Source organism: Meleagris gallopavo, chromosome 12, assembly GCF_000146605.3.
Source record: "Meleagris gallopavo isolate NT-WF06-2002-E0010 breed Aviagen turkey brand Nicholas breeding stock chromosome 12, Turkey_5.1, whole genome shotgun sequence".
Lineage (NCBI taxonomy): Eukaryota > Metazoa > Chordata > Aves > Galliformes > Phasianidae > Meleagris > Meleagris gallopavo.
The window spans coordinates 7,332,303-7,353,682 of record NC_015022.2 but is presented as its reverse complement, the minus strand read 5'-3'; the positions used below and the strand labels follow the sequence as shown (position 1 = coordinate 7,353,682).

Genomic DNA, 21,380 nt, shown 5'->3' with positions numbered 1-21,380 from the left:
TGGAACTGTTGAGAGTAACTGTAGTAGTGACAAAACAACTGTCTGTCCAGGGAAGAAGCTGTAGTTGTAAGAAATCACTCTTTGGCTGTGAAGGGGTTTTTCTAAGGAAACTGTCATATTAATCAAATCCTTGTTGATATCCAAATTTAATTCAAAGATACTAAACAAAATTTTGTCTACAGAACCACTCTTTCTGCTTGAAATAGAGGGTGGACTATCTAAAAGATGAGTCCTAAAGACAGCCTTCGTAGCACCACAGTGCATCTGACTGGTGCTTTGAGGTCCAAGGAAAACTACAGGCATTAAGGGGGAGCCGGCCGTGGCTAAAACAGAATGAGATGGTTGGAACCATTAAACGTGTTGCAGCAGCATACAGAAGTGAGAGCAGGCCTTGTCTTGAGTGGTGAAAAGTGAGCGGATATAGCTCTCTTAGATTCAAAATGTGGCTCCAAAGCTTGGGTCTATTTAAACTGTTCTTGAAGGACTTTTTTTAGTAACCTAGTTTTGCTGTGAGCGCTCTTGATTAAATTTAGATGTTTCTTTAGACCTCAATAGGCAAGATGCTTTGTAAAAACAAAGCACAGTACAGTCTTCATAGCTAATGCCTGCCATGCCTATAGGCAAATGTGGAAGTTGTGTGTTGCAAGAAGCCTTGCTTGCACAAAAAGAGTGGCATGCTAGGAAGTTCATATTTAAAAACCCAAATTTAACTCAGCGTGAAACCTTAATTCAGAGAACTTAGAGCTCCACAATGAAGAAGGGAAGAATCATACCATCTGCTGTAGAGAGCTGTCAGTTCCTTTCTTCCTCTGGTTCTTGGAAGTCTCTTAGTCCATTACTGCCTAGCAGCAAATGCGTCAGAGAAAGAGATCTCTTTCTGATTGTCCTTTCTCTCTTCTCCCTGCCTTGCTGACAGCGTTGGATCTGGACATTACACTGCGTATGCAGCTCACGAAGGTCGTTGGTTCCATTTCAACGACAGTACTGTAACTCTGACCGACGAGGAGACTGTGGTAAAGGCCAAGGCCTACATCCTCTTCTATGTGGAACGGCAAGCCAAATCTGGATCAGATAAACTTTAATACCTCCTTTTAATTCTCACTTATCAAGTCCACGGGACAAAACATTTCCATTTTTCCATAAATACTTGATCCAAGACTATTAATTTCATTGTGCACTTTTCAATTTCCTCTTGTGGGTTTTAGTTTTGTCATGTCAGTGGTAGCATTTGACTTACTGAACTTGGACACAAACTAACTTTTTTAGTTATACCAGAAAACCTCAGCAGATTTTGATTTGCTGCTTTAGTTGTGATAACTCAATTTTTATATATATATAGTTTCATGAAATACCTAGTTATTTGACTTTTTTATATTAATGTTTCCAGTTCTCACTTTCTAAAGGCACATTTACATCAGAGAAGCTTTCTGTTCTCCTCACAAGCGAGACAAATGTGCTTATCACAAAGAGCAATATAACTATGTTGCTCTCACAGCTGTTATATAGATCAAGGAATTGCTTGCACATAATGTTTTACCTCGTGCAAGAAAGTAAGCCGTGACCTCTGACCAATCATTCTTTGTCTGCAGAAGAGATGAGATGCAGCATCATTATAGACCAGGTAATTGCTGCTATAGCTGCTATATTGGTGTGTATTCAGGCTGCTGAATTTCATGAATTGTTGTAAATAAACAGTTGGTTTAATTGTATCTATACTGCAGAATAATTCAAGTATTCCTCACATATGCTTTTCCCTCCCCCAAAACTTCTTTAAAAATTATCTTAAAATATATACATCTAAATTGTCTTGATTTATTTTATTTTTTTTCTAATCAGACTTGAATTGTTAAAGGTTGCCTCTTTGTTAGACTGTAATCCTGAAGTTTGATCACCAACACTTCCTTGCTTTAAAATTCAGAGAATTCCTGGCAGTGGGACCTCAGCTCTCTTTCCATCTGGGAACTGGGAGCACAGCCCCTAAGTGTGGAGATGTGAGAACAGCCTTAGGCCTGAGTATATTCTGTCTGCTTCAGTGCCTATAGTTCACTTGAAACGGAAAGGAAGCAGATAAAGTTTGAGATGCTTGATGTGAATTTTATCACTTCAAAAACGAACTAAAGGGAAAGCAACCTGATGGGTAATCCAGAACTACTTGCTGACTGGAGCAGATTCTGGTAAGCTGTAGTATTTATTTGTTAGCCCAGTGTGGGATCTTTTTATTTTCAGTCTCAAGATTTACACAGATGGTGTGATTGATACAATTTGTAAGATCTGACTATGCAATGGAGAAAGATAGCTGTTCCAAGTTTTCAGCTCTACTCCTCTGCATAGTTGAAGTCAGATAATCTCTGCTAGTGAGATTTTAAAAAGGTGGTCAGGAAAAAATATGTTGCAAAACCCAGGATTCCGAAAACACCCAAAGTCTGACAAATGCTTCATTTCAGTGCTTTCCTCCACCCCACCCTTTCTAGCTATCTACTGCCCAGCCAGTAACCGGACACTCCTGCAATGTGAAAAGCTTGGTGGTAAGAATAGCTTTTTACTTCACATAGAGCATGGTATCAGTAGAATATACTAGCCTGAAAGCACCCAAGGACTTAAGTTTAACGTGTGAGTACTCTTTCCATTTAATGCCACTAAAAAGACCAAGTATGCAGCAGAAATTTCCCTACAAATTGTACTACACAGCTCAACCTAGCACAGATGGGTAAGCTCCTGCTTCCTTGCTGTGGGTTACCTGGTAGAAATATGAACAGAAATTATGGTCAGGTGAGTTCCTTTTAAAATGTCAGTCTTTTGGTTTTTTCAGATCATCTTCAACCAGGAGAGATTGACTGACTTAATGTAAAAGCTGTGGAAAATGTTCCATTTTGCTGATTGTGTATGAATATGTGAACTGAACATTAGTTAAAATCTATTGTGACTATCTGGTACATTAATGGGAGTGTATATATATATGTATATGTATATATACTAAACTATATATACTTACATGTGTATATATACATACTACATATATGTACATACATATATATGTATATATAGACTGCCATTAATAGTCTATATATATGTAGAATCCCATATTTATCTATATGTTATGAGAGTCTATGTATACATACAGATAGATTCTATACATCCTCAAGTTGAGCAGTAAATAGAACTCTGAATTGTTTAAATTGCAGATAGTTTGTTATCTCCCATTTCTGTTTCACACAGAAGATATTTGATAGACTTCACTGTGGTGTGGGATGTGAAATAGTTTTTAATTTAAACCCCAAAGGGCAGCCATGGTGCTCCCAGCTGGGGCATTATGGCAATTCCATCTATGTCTGCATGCTGCTTGGCTTGCATTGCTTTCTAGTGTTTTAGTGTGGGGAATACAAACCTTAAACTGCACAACTAGCTGTGGGCCAGGAGTCAGGTGTATGCAAACTAGTGATGTAAATGTGCCTTTCTGTAATTGTAAGAACTTAATTTGTAATCTCCAGCGCCATTCACGTACTTGTTTTCAGCAGCTTCTTATTTCTGTTAATTTTTGGGGTCAGACCAATTTCTCACTTAGGCATTTACTTTCAGTAACACTTTCTCTGTAACGTTAAGTCTTGGGCAACGGTATCCAGCATGGTCCTTGTCAGATGTGGCCATGGGATCGCAGTGCAATCACATCAGCCTTGTTCTTGCAGCACGTGGTATACGGACTTAGCCATATGCTTTCCTGGAACAAATACATTATAAACCCTTTCCTAATTTAACTTTCTCCCACTGCAAAACCAGATGGACAGCATGAACAGTTCGTTGTGGCAACACAAGTATTTCTCTTCCTGGTGGAGAACTTCGCTTATCCACTGTATTCTATTCAGTGTGGTGTCAGAAGAATAAAAAAAAAACAAAAAGTAAGCACTGAACCAGTAACCTATACTGCACCTGGCCTAGTATTACATTTTTAACCTTACTTGTATAGCCTATATTTATCTACTAGCTTGTGGGAGGGGAGGGATATCTCATTTCATTCAAACCAAATGTTTCTACTTAACTGCTGATCATAGTACATGCTAACAGGCAAGAATTTGTCTTGCTTGTGACTGCTCTGCAAGCAGCAACTGCGCTCTGTAGTTCAGAGACTTCCGTATTTTTCACCAAAATTTGTCTGATCGAGGGTTATCCTTTTTTGTCAGTCACTGTTTAGCCATGTATACAACTGGAGACGTGATTAATGTCAAGCAGAACTGCAGAATGCCCAGCTCTCAGAACACTTCTGCTCTGGTGTGTTGCATATTGAGCATTTAAGTCATAAGTGTGGCATTATGCAAAATGCTACAGCATTGACTGAGCTCCTTCTCGTTGCGTAGGCAGAAGGGGTTTTTCCAGGTGTTAACAGCGCTGTGTGAGATGAGAGTTTAAAACTTGTGGGGAGTGGGGGCAATGGATGTGTTTCAGAAGCTGAAAACCATTTACAAGGGTTTTGCTAAAGCAGTGGAAAGCATAACGGTGTTCAACAGCCTCCCCCGTGTTTCATTGCTGATGTGTCTGTGTCTTACTGATGAGGTAATCGGCACCTTGAAAACTGATTCCGATGTGCTTTAGGATATCCTCAAGTACTGTAGTGCCATAGTTGTAATTGTTTACCATTAAAATTGTGTGTAATTTTCAGTGGGGATCACTGACTGTACTCATCTTGTGTGTTATTGGAGCATTTCCAGGATGAATGTGAATTACATATTATTCACACAGTGTTTATGGAAAATGTGCCATTAAAGTGTCTCTTTTTCCTTAGGCAGTGAAACTTCTCTTGTCCTTCTGCAGGCTTTCAGAGTATCATTAGTGTTCATCAGTTTGGGCAGGGATGGCAAAGTATTTTAACTTTGGAGAAAAACAGAATTAAGAATGTTTCAGTGCTCTCACTGTTTAATACCTCTATCAGAACCAGAACCTTTAAACCAAAAGAGGACCCAGCTGTACCAGGACTTGTCATACAACAGCTGTTATAATCGGTCAGACCACAGCGTGTCCTCCGTGTGCTTTAAAAATCCACCCCAGCAATGGTAACTTTATAATTAGAGTTTGCTTGCTTGCTTGTGTTTTTCCCTCAAATAATATTCTTGTGTTTATTGCAACTCTGGAGTAGCCACAACTGTTTCAAAAGTGAAAGTAAGTTCGTTCTAAAAACAAGGTAGGGAGAGACTCTGAGTTTGAAAAGCTAGTCTGAGAACAATTCCCAGCATCATATCATATAACCTGCGATTTTCCAGTGACTGGCTTACCTGCTGTGTGACATCATCTACTCTTTGCTGTAGCTTGATAAAGTTGTGATGCTACTGGCCACAGCCAGTTTCTGGGCATGGGAAGGAAGCACGACTACCCTTCTAACTTCAAGGAAAATGTATAATGACAAAGGATATGAAACAAAAAAGGCAGTCATTGAGCACAACTTACTTAGTAATTTTCTTCTGTAAATGCTAACTTGAAAGAACTGCACTGAGCCCACTGGTTGTTTTCTTCGAGCTCTTGTGGCCAAGGAATATGCATTACTCATGCAGTGATCAGAAAAATTGCTGCAGACTGCAAGTAGATTTTTCTCTTGTTTGGTCAGAGCTCAGTTTCAAATTGCCATTTCAGACCAGAAAGTAGAAGTTGAACTGCGGTTCCATTTAATCCTCCCATAATGAGACAAATACAACTGAAATACATGTACATAAAATTTCCCAGGTACCAAAAAGGTGCATGATTCTGGGGAAAAAAAAAGTCCTTCGGGGCTGTTTTTGCTCTGCACACTTAGAAATGAGTTAATATCATCACTGGACAGATGGCTAAGAGCCATCGCACACTTTATTTTTTTCTTCACAAACACGGAAAGTCACAGGGCTGGTCACTACTGCTTTTAATTCTAACCCTCCCCCCCATCTGCTGTTACTGGAATTCTTTGAATGAGCCTCTTAAATTCCAGCATGGCAGTCCTTGAACAGGAGGCAAAAGTGCAGCCTCAGAATAATGAATGAAAAAGAATAAAGTTGTCGTATGCTGTAAAAGCTAAGTTTGGAACGTGAGAGGCTGGCAGAGCTACTCCTCACAGCAGTACCACCCTCTGCCCCTTACCATTCATTAACGCAGCACAAGCTCTTTGCTAAGTACCAGGCCTGCCTAAAAATAAATAAAATAAAAAAGATCCCTTATAAGGAAGCATTCTGTGAAAGTCAACTCCTGCTGTTTTCTACATGCCCATTCCATTCCCTTGAAGGAACAACAGTTTCAACACGCATCGCCCTTATCCCTTCTCCATTCTTAACTTCTGCACCAGTTGTTGGCCAAAAATAAACACCATTCCACAACCATATATGAGCAACAGCGTTCTGGTGATCCCTACGCCTTCCTGCACTGCCATCATTCCAATGCCAGCAGACTGTCAGCTCCCAAGCACGCTGCAAGGGCTATGCACATAACCCAGCTGAATCGGGAATGCCTCTTGCATCTCTTTTCCTTTCTGGACAAAAACAGCAGGAAAAGTTTAGCAAAAACATGTCATAAATTGCTTGAAGTGTTTCAAGATCCCGTGCTTTGGTCTTTACTGAACTTTAATTCTCCAGTGGAACTACAGAAGCGTAATTTTCTCCTGGGACCTGCTTTAAAATACTTGTCCATCTGCTGGTATTCAGAGAGAGTCAAGGTGTGTAACATTGAGGACTGGATGAAAAACAATTTCCAGAAAGACTTCTGTAGCAGGCATGAGAACACTGTCACTGATTTTTTACTAGAAGTTGGCAACAGGTATGTGCTTTGGGTGTGGAATTTATTCTGCATTACTGTAGAAGTTAGCTGCTTTGAAACTACAATATTTAGAAGGGTTGACTTACCTCCATGCCAGCTACCTGACGAAATGGGGCAGAGAGTGAGTGCTTGGATTGTGCAGTTTTACTGTTGATTTTATAGTGGTAATAGTGCATCTTCTCATTGACTTTCCTTAAGCCTATTTTTTTTTTTCCCTTTTATTGGAAGAATGCTTAATTAATTCAGGAAAGTGCAATACTGTTTAGTAAATAGCTGCTTAACTCAGCCGAACCATTTGGTCAATATAGAGGATTGTCCAGGGGGAACTCCTAAGGGAAAGGCATGGTTTCACACTGTGAAAATACAAAAAACAAGCACATTACTAAACAGTATTTCTTTACTACTGGAGTTCAACCATGTCTGTGTGTCTATGGGTTTTACAAGCTGCTGTAGAAGAAAAGTGCCACTATGGAAAAGTAACTCTCAGACCACATTGTTTCTTCTAACAGCTTCAGTGCTACAGAGCAGCTCTAAGAAAAAAAAGTGTTAACCTGCATTAGGAGGAGCAAATGTAAGTCAGACCCAATCAGTAACAGCAAGACTGGCACTGGCCAGCTCAGAGCTGGAACAGCACATCTTCCTTTGTGCTGCAGCGAGCCCCCAGCTTAGTGCCAAAACGTGCCAAGCAGGAAGCTCTGTCTGGAACTAACGCTTCTTTAAAACCGCCAACAAACTGGGACAGTGACAGAGTGCAGGGTGCCAGTGAGAACCAGCAACAGGGCAATAAGGACTAAAATATGGGATCAGAAAAGAATGTAAATTTTAAATAGAAAAATTCCGAACTAACTGACAACAGATGATAAATGCTTTTGATTAATGAGCCACAGACCATTAAGAAAGACATCTTTCCCTAGGAAGAGGGGTATGGGAATAACCATTCCCTCATTTTGAGCACTGGCATGTTTACCAAGATGCCACACTTAACCGTTATTTCCATTTTTTTGCCATCACAAATAAGAATTCAGGAAGGACAGCAGACCACAGCTCTGTAGACAGTTTAACACTGAAGTGTCTTCCTTTTCGAAGAATACATAAAGATTATTTGCTGTACAAAATGCAAAGGTGGGGTAGCAAGGATTCCATCCCAGTTCAGCAACCACCTCTCAGCATTAAACTCATTAATGTCAATAAGTTAAATCTCCACTCCTAAAAATGACACTTATATTAACACTGAACCACTTCATCCATTTTAGATTTTAGCCTCCCCAAGTCTGTGAAGCAGCCCTCTTAAAGCATCGCAACAGAATTCCTAGCACTCTGCACAAAGAAAAGAAATATTAAATCAATACTTAACTTTGCTCTCTGAATTACGAGTACTTCAGTTCTGTTGATGAAACTGCACAAGATGGGTTTGTCAGATCCTTCCTTAACTTTTGCACACATTTTTCTAACTGTTAATAAGCATACACAAAAAGAGCAAAAAGAAGAATGTGGCTGGCACGATCTCACGATTACCTCTGCTCTAAAGGAGAAATCAAGCAGTATGTGGGGGTAATGTGTGGAAAGGGATGTACTGTTTTTTTAAGGCAAAAAAGAATATGCTGCAGTTATGGCTGTCCAGCTGTGGTAAAGAACAGAGTCACTTGTTTGTCCCCACTGCTGTACACCACACCTTAAACCCAGTACAGCCTTTGAGCATGAATTTTTTGACAGAAGTGTTTCCTGTTGCTGCAGGCACAGGTAGGCTGGCGGTCTTGCACCGATGTCTCTCAAGATCAACAATAGCATTACTGTAATCACTTTCTCCCTCAACAACAGAGCCTAAAGAATCCTGGTACTTCTCAGGGAGAGCTGTAAGCAAGAAAGCAAACAACGTACAGAAGGACTGGGGGGTTGATGCATAAGACTCCTTGCAAACATGCCCGGTTAGTGTAGCAGTGAGGAACCAGCCTGCACAGGCAGCGTACATCATAAACATACTGACTTGCACTTTCTCAGATCTACACAAAACAGCATATACAATTTATTTTTTAAAGCTTTTTTCAATTTTCTGCAACATTTAACAGTAGAGTTATTACCAGTTTCAATTATTTGAATGAGCTGTGTGGGTACCAAACATCAACAAACCCCACTAAGGGAGATGCTGGCACCCACTCAGTAAAACCAGAGTTGCAATGCACACACAAAGCCCCATAAAATCATGAGAGTGGGAGTGTCTTACTTGCCTACACTCAGAATGTCTACAAAGCTTCACTGACTTGTCCACAAATCATTCTGACCCAAACCCATGATCTCTATGGGGTCTTCATCGGCTCATGTACACATCCACTTTGCCTTCTCCATTGTGCCGATTGAGCTACAGATACTTACAGCAACAGAAAAAGCAAAGGAAGGTAAATAAGAGTGCCACGGTAGGTAAAGCTGAGCTTTAAGGCCTATTTGTGTCCCTCCCTACTCGTGCTTTCTTACCCCTCCTGGTAGAAGAGGAAGTATTTTTTCAACTTCAATATTTATTCTTCAAGACGGTGGCTTCTCCAAGTTCTGTATATTGTTTATCCTTCCCTCGTCTCACCTTCACAATTACGTTTCAGATGTCCAAACCTGCTATCTCTGACCCTCTCAGGATGCGGCCATGTTACAGACGATTGCCTTTTGCTTCTCCTCAAGAACTGCCCAAGCCTCAAGACACTCAAACTGGAAAACTGCGCGCGGATCACTGACCGGACGCTAGAAGCAGCAATCCTCTATGGGGGATCACTGCAAACGTTGCACGTGGATTTCTGCCGGAACATAACACAGAGCGGGCTGGAGAGAGTTAAGGAAAAACGGCCCTCAGTAACACTGAGAGCAGAGAGAAGTGCTAACATGATTCCAGACAGTAAGCCGGAAAAAAAGTTGGCGTTTGAAAAACTGTCCAGAAAAATGGCTCTGCTTTAAGTTATAGGGATGGATTTCCACTTACCTCTGGTGTGGCGCTACTTCAACTACCCATAGGTACTCTACTGCACTCTGGTTTAAGTCCAAATAAATGGCTGAATGTTTTATACAAGCTTCACTAGAAAAAGGCGCGAGTTTTCACACCTTTTAAAGAAAGAACACCTCTGCTTTTGCTGTTCCTTGAAACTGGAAAAATCATGTGTTTATGTCACATAATGCAGCACTTAATTAGTCAAGTCTAAAAATGTGAATTGGAGAAAAGCAACAACCAGAAGACCCTTCAAATTTTCATTATGACAACACAGATCGTTTTGGCAGTAAGGTACAAAAAGGAATTAAACTAAGTCGTCAAACACAGTAAAACTTTACTTACCAGCAATCATGAACTTCATGACCAAGGCCAAAAAAAGGGTTAAATCACAGATATAAATCAAATTTCCAGACCTGAACCAATCATTTGTTCACCTTTTCTCTGGAGAACACTACTGCTCAATATCACATTCTGCTCTTATCAGTCCCCTCTAAGCATGACAGACACCTGCACTGCTGCACTGCAGGGCAGGTGGCTGAGCCACCTCTATTTACATGTAGCATTTAATGCTTTAAGCATATTGTGTTCCATACTTCCTTAATCTGCAAAGGAACTAAACAAACACATTGTCACACACCTGTTCCTACCTCTGATACGCATTTCTTATCACTGCTACAGTCATGCACATTTCATCCAGTGCTAAAAAGCAGAAGGGGAATGATGATGCGTTGAAACAGCTCACAGCCTACCCTGCCGCAGCAACTCTGTCATTAGCAAGTTACAAGGCTGAGCTGTATGCATTTTTTATTGTATGTATGTGTGTATACCTATATATTGTTATAGATGACTTAAAGTACAGTATAGATGACTTATACTACAGAATGCAGATACACACTGGTAATATTTACTTTTCTTTTTCTATACAAAGATGTCTGCATATGTAAAATACTCTTAAACTGACATAAAGTTATAATTTTCTCAGATTGTCTCCAATGGACAGCAGAACTGAGCCTGTGCATTCTTTACCTTCAATTGCAATTATGTCTGAGAAGCACTATGCAATAAGAGCGAACAGAATTCCAGTCTGACTTTGATGTCTGAGCAACTGAAAAAAAGCCAAACAGCAGATTGAAAGGAATGAGTGCACAATGCCATGACAGTGAAAACAAACAGTTGGATAAAATAAAAATAAGCAGTTAGGTCGAATCATGCCAAAACAGAATATGCAAAGGACAAGGTTAATTTAAAAAGGAATTGCGCTCAACTGTTTAATGAACATCCGTATTCACAAACATCAGCATCCCCTTTTACTTAATTGCAAATTGTCTCCAAAAATACCCTCATTATCCAAGAGTCAAAACACACAGTCAGTGCAAAACTGAATTCTCAGGTACAGTTATATTACCTTCTGTATCTGACTGAACACGCTGGCAAAATGATGAAGGATAAATGACATAAAGGAGGTCCAGTATACAGTAAAACAGTACTTTCTGTAGTGCATATATATGTAAATATATACGTACAACACCTAGAATTTAATCCAAGATGTGAATGTATTCCTCCATAACACAGTGGTGAGATGCAGAAATCTCAGTCCAATTTGAAACACAAAGCAGCAGGAAACTACACCTGCCTGACCTCAGAGCCCCAGCCCTCCATCTCCCAGGACTGTTAAAGGGCCCATCTGGGTGTTTCCTGCTACAGCCTGCTTCTTGCAGGTTGCTGAAGAACCTTTTGCCTTCTTCGTGAGCCAACAGCAAGTCCCAGCTGAAACAACTTCACCAGATACAGCCTGGAGCTGAAATTCTTTACAATTCTTTACTCATCCCCTTGAGCGCCATCAGCTGGCACCACCGCACCAGTTAGTCTTGGACAACTGGGAAGTTTCCCTGATAATCCCTGCTAACCTACAGCAATCACAAACAATAGGAATGTCTGTGTTCTTCTCCAGACACAGACCAGTCATGTATCAGGTGAGTTGAGGTTAATGAGGCCCCACAACACCCTTATCAAGGGATTCCAGTGAGAAGGAGGGGAAATCAGGCCAGGGCAGCAGAGAAGCACACCCTTCTCCTCAGCCCGGTGACATCATGTTCCTGAGCACAAACAGCATTTGCAGTTGGACACAAATTATGGTTGTGGTACAGAGACCGAAGAGGATTATCTTCCATAGCACTTCCCTAAGAAAGCAAATAAAAGTTTCTTTGTAGTAGTACATTACTTCCCTAACCATGTACGAATGTTATTGAATACTGCTGATTATAATACAATTACAGCTGCAGCAGATACCAAACACGTGTGGTTTACTAAAATCAAAGGCAGATACTCGGAATGTATATAAAATCCACAGCTTCAACACTATTCTGGAGAAGTGTCCAAATGAAAGTCAAGAAGGAATCACGTACAACTTTAACTTGTATTGAAGCACACGGCATAAACAGTGGTACACCTGAACACGCCCTCAAAGACATGAAGAACGCAGGGCACAGTCCTACCCATCAGACAGTAGAAGATAAACATTTCAGAGTGTTCCAAAAAATCATGTCCTGACTAAACATGGTAATACTGTCATTTCCTGAGACAAAACAAAGTATGAAGACTAAATAAACCAATACACAATTCACAAATGCATCCAAGCAACCAATTCTCGAATTTGCTTTATTCTTCTCTGCATAAGGAACCCTGCACAGGCAATTCAAATTAGAACAAAATAAATATGTGAATATTCATGTAAAACTGTCCTTGCTAATGAACAATTATACACAATGTACAACCCTTCATGTTCACTGAGAGGGCTTACAAATGTACTATTCCCAACAAAAATGCACCCAAATGTCTCCATGCAAACTTATCAAAAGTGACCAAAAAAGGAGAAAAAAAATTATTGATCATACTTTTTTTTGTTTTCTTTTTTTCTTTTTTACAATCACAAAAAAATAAAACATCTAATTTTTTGTTACATTTAGAGTAACTAAAATGTGGCCACTGTTTATTAACATCTGCTTTTATGCTCCTAAAACATCTATGGTTACCATAAAATTATGTCAACAACAAATTGGACTTAGGGCACTATTTTCAGTAAAAGGAAGATGATTTTGTTCACAGAATGTTAATAATCTGTGTCTGAGCCCTCTGCATTGTCCACATTCCGTGAGAGCATATAATTGTCCATATCTATAGACCTGCAATTATTGATTGCATAGCGCAAACGCTCTGCCATGATTAGTTGACTGGAGTAAGGTGGGAGCCTCAGTTGAAAGAAACAAGTCTGTGAGGTAGGCAAGCTGTCGTAAGGCTGTGGAAATGGATAAAAGGTGGGACACTGGTAAGTTTGTGAATGTAGTAAAAAATGCAGCACATCCATATTTCATTGCTTCCATCTTCCCTGCCTCTATCATCCAGCATTTTCTCAGTTTACCTCAATATTTCTCTTAAGAAGCAGACTAGCATCCCTTGTTTACCTCTCCTGTTTCCTCCTGAATTGTGTGACAAACTACTGTTATATCAACTGTTATATCAACTTATTCAACTCAGTAAGGAAACACAACTATTGGAACTCTTGATCACAATATTTAGCACTGGAAGATAACAAACAATATTTAAATTTATGTACCATACCATGCCTTAATGTAAGGTGACATGAAAGACACCTAACCAAAGATGACAGTCCAACTACTGTTATCTTTGCCCAAATATTTGATTCTTACAGTCAAAGACTGTGCTTTCACTGTCCAAAACAATGACACAATGCAAAATGTAGGCATCCTGTACACGATGTACTTCAAGGATACATGCTGTAAAACTCAGGCTTCAGAGTTTGTTAACGGTCATATGACAAACTTATGGGAGTAAAAATTATCAAATGAAAAAAGGAAATGCAACAGAAAATGACCGTGGACAAGTTACAACAGAAGAGGTTTGGTTTTCTCATGCAAGAGCTTGTCTTGACCTCCAATCACAGAATTACAGTAAATGCACCAAATGAATTAATATCCAATTCATGCAGTGTTCCAGCTCCTCCACTATTAAGATCCTTGGTTTTAATACCTCAGGGAATATCCCACTCCATGCTTTCTCTGTAAATGTACAGTTATGGAAACCTGGCTCCTATTGCCAATGGACAGATTAAGCTAAATAGGAATAATAAATACAGATAATATTAAAAAAAAAGAATAAAAAGAACAGCATCTTACCCTATCAACCTTCATTATTTGGAATCGCTGAGAGATATCAGCTGTGTTGGCTGGCAATCGAGATCTTCCTGACACAAACCTCATGAAAAGGACTCTCTCCTCATTGGAAAATTCTTCAAGGGTATGCCAGAACCACTGCACGAGCTGATGCTGCTCATCAACTTCTCTGTATCGCACAACTTTCTTCAGAACTTCAACTGATATTTCTGGCATTCCACAGACCATTTGCTCCAACTGCTTAGCAGTCAGAAGAGACAACAAGGGAACGGGAACAATCCAAGACATGCCTTCTCTTACAGCAGCCACCTATTGCCCAAAACAGAAGAAACACTGGAAATGCACTTGTCTTACCTCTATCACTTATTGTACCTTCCAAATAAATGCAGAGGCAACGTATCTGCCGAGGAAAAGGGTAAAAGGAGAGAACATCTGCCAAATACATATGCATCTCCTGTAAGGGCTACTACATCCTCTCTCAAAATTCTGGAGAATATTAGAGGTACAAAACTGAAATTATTTTTAATAGTAATTGCAAATGACATGATATAAAAGAACTTAAAGCGCAAGTTATCAGCACAAATAATAATGGCGAAACCAAAAAGTGGTTCAGAAACCATGCATCTGAGCTGGAACAAAGTTGTGTTTTTTTTCTAGAAGACATGATTTGGTTAACCTTGTTTAGAAAATTATCTTCCTAATGCAGGTAGCAATACTCTGCATATATCTATACATGGATTAAAAGGAAAATAATTTTCTTCACAAGTAATTAGCATATTTCATGCTTTTATGAGCTTCACTACACAAGTGACAAAATACACAGAACTATGAAAATAGATAATTAATACTTCTCAGAACATTTAACGTTGTATTTTTAGTTTCATGCTAAAGGAAAAGAGAAACAGTTTTAAAAACCAATGTTTGTTCATAGTATTTACTTCAGCTGGACTATGTTGCTCTGACATCTAATAATACTGCACAGTAAGTATAGTTGTGTGGAGTTTCCCAAGAGGGTATGACAGTTGCGATGGCACTAACCTAGTGAAAGAATAGTTCTTATTTCTTTTGTCAAACATGCATTTGCTAAGGAAAGTAGGACTGGCCTAAAACAAGCAAACAAAACAGAAAAGTTTGCAGGGGAAAAACAATCCTCGGGGACCCATCCAAGATGCAGAAAACCAAGCTTTTCTGGTTCTCTGGAATACAAATTGGAAACTTATATAAATAAAAAATGCTGTTCACGTTACCAGTGGAGAGGGTCACGATACGATTCTTACCTGACGGTCCATTTCATGAAGTCTGTACTCAATTGCCCTCTCCACATATTCTTTCCTGTTTGAAAAGGTAAGTGGGATACTGTTCCCTCCGGGGATTATGGGAACCATCTTGCCATCAGCACTCTGGCCAACAAAAGAATCTAAAGGAATCATCTGTTATGCAAAACAGAAAAACTTTGTTCAGCTTAAGTCACTCAAGTGATCTATGTTTAGTATTTTACTATCAGTCATCCAGAATTATACTCAGATCACAAACAATTCCAAATGCATATGAAGTCCTTGTTATCCAATAAAACAACTGGTAGTGTTAAGATCAATCTGCTAAAAGCGATCACTTTCATAACTTACCTCATGGAAATTTTCTTCAGTAATCCCACTGTCTTCAATGTGAAGAATGCTGTTGAGGGTCTGCACATAGAGCAGGTCTACCTCCTCCAAATCCTCCAAGATGAGTGGGATACAACAAAGTTGCTTCCAGACCATTGGAGCCAAATGAAGATCTAATGGCTTTTTTGTACGAATAGCTACACCCATGAGAATGCCCAAAAATTTAAACTGCATCAGATGCTCATCTAAACATGCTGAAGGGTTAAAAAGAAACCTGAAAGAGAAGACATTGAAGGCTACAGTATAATATCTATGCTGCTTCATTAGAAGCAAAAGATCAAGTATTTCTAAGCACTGCACGGTAACTGCCAACACAATTAGGTGTGCCCAAGTAAGAAGATTATCTTAAACAGAAAATAAGTGACACCAAGATGGGCAGAATTAATTGCTACGACACACTGCGACATTCCTCACGCTATGCTCAATTCTGCAACCCAGAACGGTTGTGTTACAAACATGCCCTCTCATTCATGTCGAAGCAGCATTGCCACTTGGAGGGAAGAATATACTAGGGGCAATCATGAAGTCTCATCATTTGGTAAAATAAATAAATAAATAATAAAACAGTTAACAGACATTAATTTTCACCTACTGACATCTGAAGTAAGAAGAAATTCTAGATAACTTACCTATCTCTATTGTAGCCTACTTCAGCTGTGGCATTTGGGGAAGGAATAAGCAAGTCTACTACTCCAGTTTCAAGTTCCTTAAAAAACAGTAACAACAACAAAAAGACATTCTTAGACATGGGAACAACAAACACATTAGGGAAATATTGTGACGTTATATAATACATTATAAAACAGAATATTGTACTACAGCGATGGTAACTACTTAAATATTCCTGTGTAATATATTTAAGGGAAAGAAACAAAATGGGGTGATTTTTATTCATAGAATCATGTTTATTTAAAGACCTGCCTTTACATCAGACTATAATGGTTGTTTTACTGTGACTGCTCTGTGATGCATTGCTGGTACTTGTTCTGGAAATGATCAGAAGCCCTAAACTCTACACCCTATTGGTATACTTTTTTTTTTTTTTGCAAGAATTAGAGATGAAACAAATGTTTTCATTAGTTATGTTCTAAACTTTTATTAGCCCTCTCTCATATTTAATGCAAACTGCTTAGGAAAGAAACATAAATTATGAATTCGAAAAGACAACAGCAAGCTGTCAACAGCAGAAATATCTGGGCTCAAGTTAAGGTAAAAGTGCATAAATTCTGCTGGTGAACTGCTTTCCAGCACTGAACCTGAGAAGTGACATTTATTTTCACATACATGAAAACATCCATCATCTTGTGAAACATCTGTCAGAGGACAGAATTGTATGGATGGAATTTTAGTGAAAATATTGGCTGGGGAAAAATGGGTGCCTGCAAAATGCTCCTGTAAAATGTAGGGGATTATTGCAGAACTTCAAGGGGATTTACTGTAACACTAAGTTGTACTGTGGCTTTTTTCCATCTCCTTGCTACAATGTAAAGGTTTTTTTTCCCCTCGGAGGCATCCCCAAGTAGACAGTTCTAGTACAGTGGCTCAAGACTGAAGAACAAGAAGAAATTGCTATGCTGCATAAAGGAAAATTGACAAATACAAACAAAATCAGACAAAACAAAAAACACTACCAGGCATTTCAAACTGATAGATTTTTCCTACCTGACACATTTCTGTAATAGTGTCATCAAACACTCCCCCTGCATCATCAGCTCCTTCTCCAACCAGTTTCACTTTCCAGGCACGAGAAGGCAGGCGAAGGTCTGACGCGTTCAGCTTTACCACTTGCCTTGCAATCTGTACAAAAATGGGTTTGCATTTCCGACCCCTTTTGAAAAAAAGACGACACAACCATACAATGTAACTCATAAAAGTGAACAGGGTACTGAAGTCATTTGTTCATAATGAGATGTACAGAGACAGTTTGATAGCTACAGGTTATGGAAAACGCATGAAGACCAGTATTTGCTTGGTATCAAAAACACTGCCTGTGACAACAATACTGACCTGGTTGATATTCTTTTTACAGTAATCTGAGGACCATAGTTTTTTCCCTGAACCATGGTCTTCCCTATAGAGCGTACCATAGGGAGCGTGTACACTCGTGGTGCTAGCAAGGGTCTTAGCTGTCCTTGAACTATTCCCCACGTTCCAGCATTGTAATGAGATGTACTGTTCTGTAATAAAGCAGTATGAAAATAAGCATATTAAGAAAAGTCATTAGTTCACTTATTTACAGAATAAAACCTTCATAATTACTCACTAGCACTTCAATATTTCACAAAAAATATATCACTTCTTATATCACTTCAATATTTCACTTCTTTTTTACAGCTTTGAGGACAGCAACTTTTTGAAAACTACTGGCATGTTAATATTAACATAACTGAAAATATATAATGGTACTTTGACAAAGCCTGGCTTAATTCAAATTTGTATATTTAATTTATTTATTAGAAAAAAAACCAAAAAACTTACAGACTCTACTGCTGAGGCCTGGTGAAAAACTTGCTAGTGATACTGTACAACACAACAGGACTAAAATATATATTTTAAATGGAGTTTTTACCTGATTATTGGGACTGAGGTTAAGTAATCTCCATGAAGAGTACATGAGGTCAGAGAAATGGTACAGCAGTCTGAGCCTTGCTCTTACTGTATGAATGCTCACTTCTTTCAGTGCCCCATACTGTGGTGGAATGGCATCAGGCAAGCCAAGCTGTAAAGGCACTGATACACCTACCACACAAGACAGAAAACATCATTTCATAAAGGACCACAAAACTGAGAGACCAAGGTAGTTTGAAAACATGGGTGGGTGGATATAACCTCAAACAAATTTGTGCCAAACATTCCACAGCTCCTGTTACACTCATCCCTCATGAAACACAAAGACTAATTCAAATGACCACACAAACCATCTCAGCTATTTACCTGGAGCTCTGGGTGGAACCGGGGGTGCTGTCCAGGCAGCACTGTGGCAACGTCCTGCTGAAATTTGCCGAATATTCTTTCCTTGCAGGACTGTTATGAGGGTTGGTTCTCTGACATGGTTAGTATGGCCAAGTCCAAGCTGACAAATTTTAACAGTTGTAAGACACAAATAAGAATCAACAAGTGTGATAAAGCTTCTAGAAAACTCTCAAGGAAAGATTCAGAACAGATGGTAAAAACGTCTACATCATATACTGGCTTAAAAACATTTGCCTCGTAGATCTTTAATTATGCTTGCATTTACCTTTTATTTTCGATAGAGTATTACATCCACGCTTAATGGCAATAGCAAATCTAGGTGGCAAAGAGGCTTGAGAACAGCTAGAGATTTTTTACACAATCTTTTGTATACTGAGAAATTAACCTATGCTGCTAAGTCATCTACAGTGCACAATCCTTCTCATGCAGAGTCAACACAGCTCTTACCTCTCCTATGCAATTTAAATATCACTTTTGCTCTAGCAAGTACATTCCTGCAAGTGCTTGAAAAAACAATCAGCATGAAGAGAAATTTTACTGAAACCCTTCTGATTTTTTCCCAGTAGTTTTGAATTTTTTATTGTAGAAATGGCAACTTTGTACTTCAAGAGTATAGAAAATTATTTCTACAACAAAAGCAAATTTTTTACACTGCAATGGAAAGTATACAAAACAGGCTTTCAGAATCAAGTTCCTCTTTTTTTTTTTACACTAAGATTTTCTCTTCCAAAATAGAACAAAAGCATGATTGTAAAAACAGACAAAAGTTCCTTTTAGAAATTATTCTAAATAACTTGCTCAAAAACCATTCTTAAAAACTTATCCCTGAAATGCCACAGCACTAATTTTGCCCAACATTCTTGAAACACCGAGAGTCAAAACATCAAGAGCCTCAGTCTTATACTTGCAGCCTACAAAACTGAAAATCTGAAATCCTTTCAAAAAATGTGAGTTATACACTGGGTGTGGGAAGAGAATGGACGTTTAAGGGCAGTGATAAAATCAGTGTCCCAAAGCAAAGAGAGTATTTAATATTTACTATTTGACTTGTGAAAATGATTTCATATAAAATTAATCTTTTCTTTATGAAAAGAATCTGATTGCCAACGATCATAATGGGTATTTTTTTTTTAGTGTTTAAAAGCAGTAATAGTAGGTCATGAATCAGTAACGTTTCTTTCTTTCAAAAACCATTTCGACAAGCAAGCATTTAGATAGAATGTTCTCAGTGCTTTCCCAAACTGCTGCCATGCAAGTGCACAGGAAAGGAAAAAGAAAATTGTAGAGAAAACCTAAAATGTTATTGTAGCTGAGGGGAAGGAAAAGAACAAAAATCAAAGTTTGACTTTCCACCAGATATATATTCCAACCACATCTATACAGTAATAACATGGTTAGAAATAAACAGGGAACAGTACATACCTGCCCTTCAGAGTTGCTACCCCAAGCATATACATCGCCTGTGGATGATAAAGCTAGTGTATGCTCTGCTCCTACAGCTATGTCTTCAATGAAGACTCCTGACAGTACTGGGACTTGTTGGGGTCTGTTGTGATTTCGAGCTCGACCTTCTGGCAAACCAATAAGGCGATCTGAAATTGCAAAGAAATGCCTATATATGTAAAGATCATCAGAAGTTAATTTTACTTGCAGGCAGAAGCTGGGAAGGGTCAAAAAGCAATTCTGAATACTCTTAGAACTAGGACATCAGTGCAATTTGTTATGCAGAAATCTAGTGTACATTTCCTACAAAGCACTGCCTGTGCTTATTGATACTGCTGAAGTTATTTGCACTTTAAAAGTGAAACAAGATCAAAATCTATTAAAACATCACGTAATTTTATAACACATTTGAATTAATTGACTCAAAAAGAGAAAACATGTTTAACTCAGTGACGCTGGCAACTTGCTTTCCAGACTCTTAACAAATTGGGCAGATATAGACTCTATTAGTTAAAGCAAGCATTCAAGGAACTCAATGGTTTTAGACATATGAAATTCAATGAAATTTTATGGAAACACCTGTCAAAAATTAAACTAAACACTCTTCAAAAACTAAAATATGAGGCTATCGTGAGATCAAACTACATACAGCCCTAAAATCCAGATCTGTGTCTACATTAACACAGCACTGTTGAAATTCCAAGATTACTCTTATAAATGTGTTAGTGTCCTTCATTTTCATTTTCAGTGTACAAAAACATATAGGTACAAAGGTCCAAATGTTAGATTATCCTACCTTGTCCAAAAGTATATACATGACCATCTTTTGTCAGTGCAACAGAAAACTGTGTTCCACAGGCAACTTTTTTTATGCCAATTCCACAGAGAATATCCACTTTCTAAAGGGGTAAATGAGAGGACAAAGAGCTATAGCATTATGAAGATATAAGAACATAATAAACATGAATTTCATCTGTAACTTCTATTTCCAAAAATTTTTTATAGTTTCCTCAATGTAATACATATTTTGTAGCACTACTCTAATTAAGGCCTGTAAATGAATAAAAAAACCTGAGACACTGTTTTCTTATTCTATGCACAATTATTCAAAATACCTTTTATTTATTGGGGATTGGTGAGAGGTGGCAGGAGAGGAAGTGGACGAGTATGTCAACAAGCTTACCCACAAATATCAAAATTAAGAACTCTCTCCTTTGAGCTAACCCTACAATTTTTTCTATTTGGATTATCTCTGACATAGGGTTGAGTATCACGTACCTGAAATTCTTTAAAATGTCATGCTTAGTATAACATACTATCAGAATTATTTATGGTAGATTCTATTAGAACAGTATGGCATCTAGAATTAATAATTTTAAT

The 21,380-nt window shown here is 38.6% G+C and overlaps 2 protein-coding genes across 4 annotated transcripts in view; one reads left to right on the top strand and one right to left on the bottom strand.

Annotated features, from left to right (window-relative positions):
* The first annotated feature begins 5,893 nt into the window (after positions 1-5,893).
* FBXL22 (F-box and leucine rich repeat protein 22) lies at positions 5,894-10,727 on the top strand. The gene is made up of 2 exons (XM_010717329.3): positions 5,894-6,762; positions 9,354-10,727. Exons 1-2 carry the CDS (start codon positions 6,428-6,430, stop codon positions 9,697-9,699), a joined length of 681 nt encoding a protein of 226 aa, XP_010715631.1. The 5' UTR covers positions 5,894-6,427; the 3' UTR covers positions 9,700-10,727.
* A 1,630-nt stretch (positions 10,728-12,357) lies between these two features.
* Positions 12,358-21,380, bottom strand: part of LOC100538796 (probable E3 ubiquitin-protein ligase HERC1) — a 34,283-nt gene continuing 25,260 nt past the window's right edge. For all 3 annotated transcript variants that reach the window (XM_010717325.2, XM_010717327.2, XM_010717326.2), the window contains exons 30-40: positions 20,797-20,899; positions 19,980-20,149; positions 18,519-18,657; positions 18,154-18,323; positions 17,592-17,761; positions 17,247-17,412; positions 16,214-16,290; positions 15,546-15,798; positions 15,198-15,350; positions 13,924-14,229; positions 12,358-13,025 (exon numbers count right to left, since the gene is read on the bottom strand). In XM_010717325.2, the coding sequence (XP_010715627.1) occupies positions 12,840-13,025; positions 13,924-14,229; positions 15,198-15,350; positions 15,546-15,798; positions 16,214-16,290; positions 17,247-17,412; positions 17,592-17,761; positions 18,154-18,323; positions 18,519-18,657; positions 19,980-20,149; positions 20,797-20,899 (1,893 nt within the window). In that variant the 3' untranslated portion in view covers positions 12,358-12,839. The remainder of the gene's footprint in view (positions 13,026-13,923; positions 14,230-15,197; positions 15,351-15,545; positions 15,799-16,213; positions 16,291-17,246; positions 17,413-17,591; positions 17,762-18,153; positions 18,324-18,518; positions 18,658-19,979; positions 20,150-20,796; positions 20,900-21,380) is intronic.

Bases quoted from the DNA above. Each gene is read 5' to 3' on its own strand.
- FBXL22 (XM_010717329.3), top strand. From the start codon at position 6,428: ATGCACATAACCCAGCTGAATCGGGAATGCCTCTTGCATCTCTTTTCC. The intron at 6,763-9,353 runs GTATGTGCTTTG...ATTACGTTTCAG, and splicing joins TTACTAGAAGTTGGCAACAG to ATGTCCAAACCTGCTATCTC.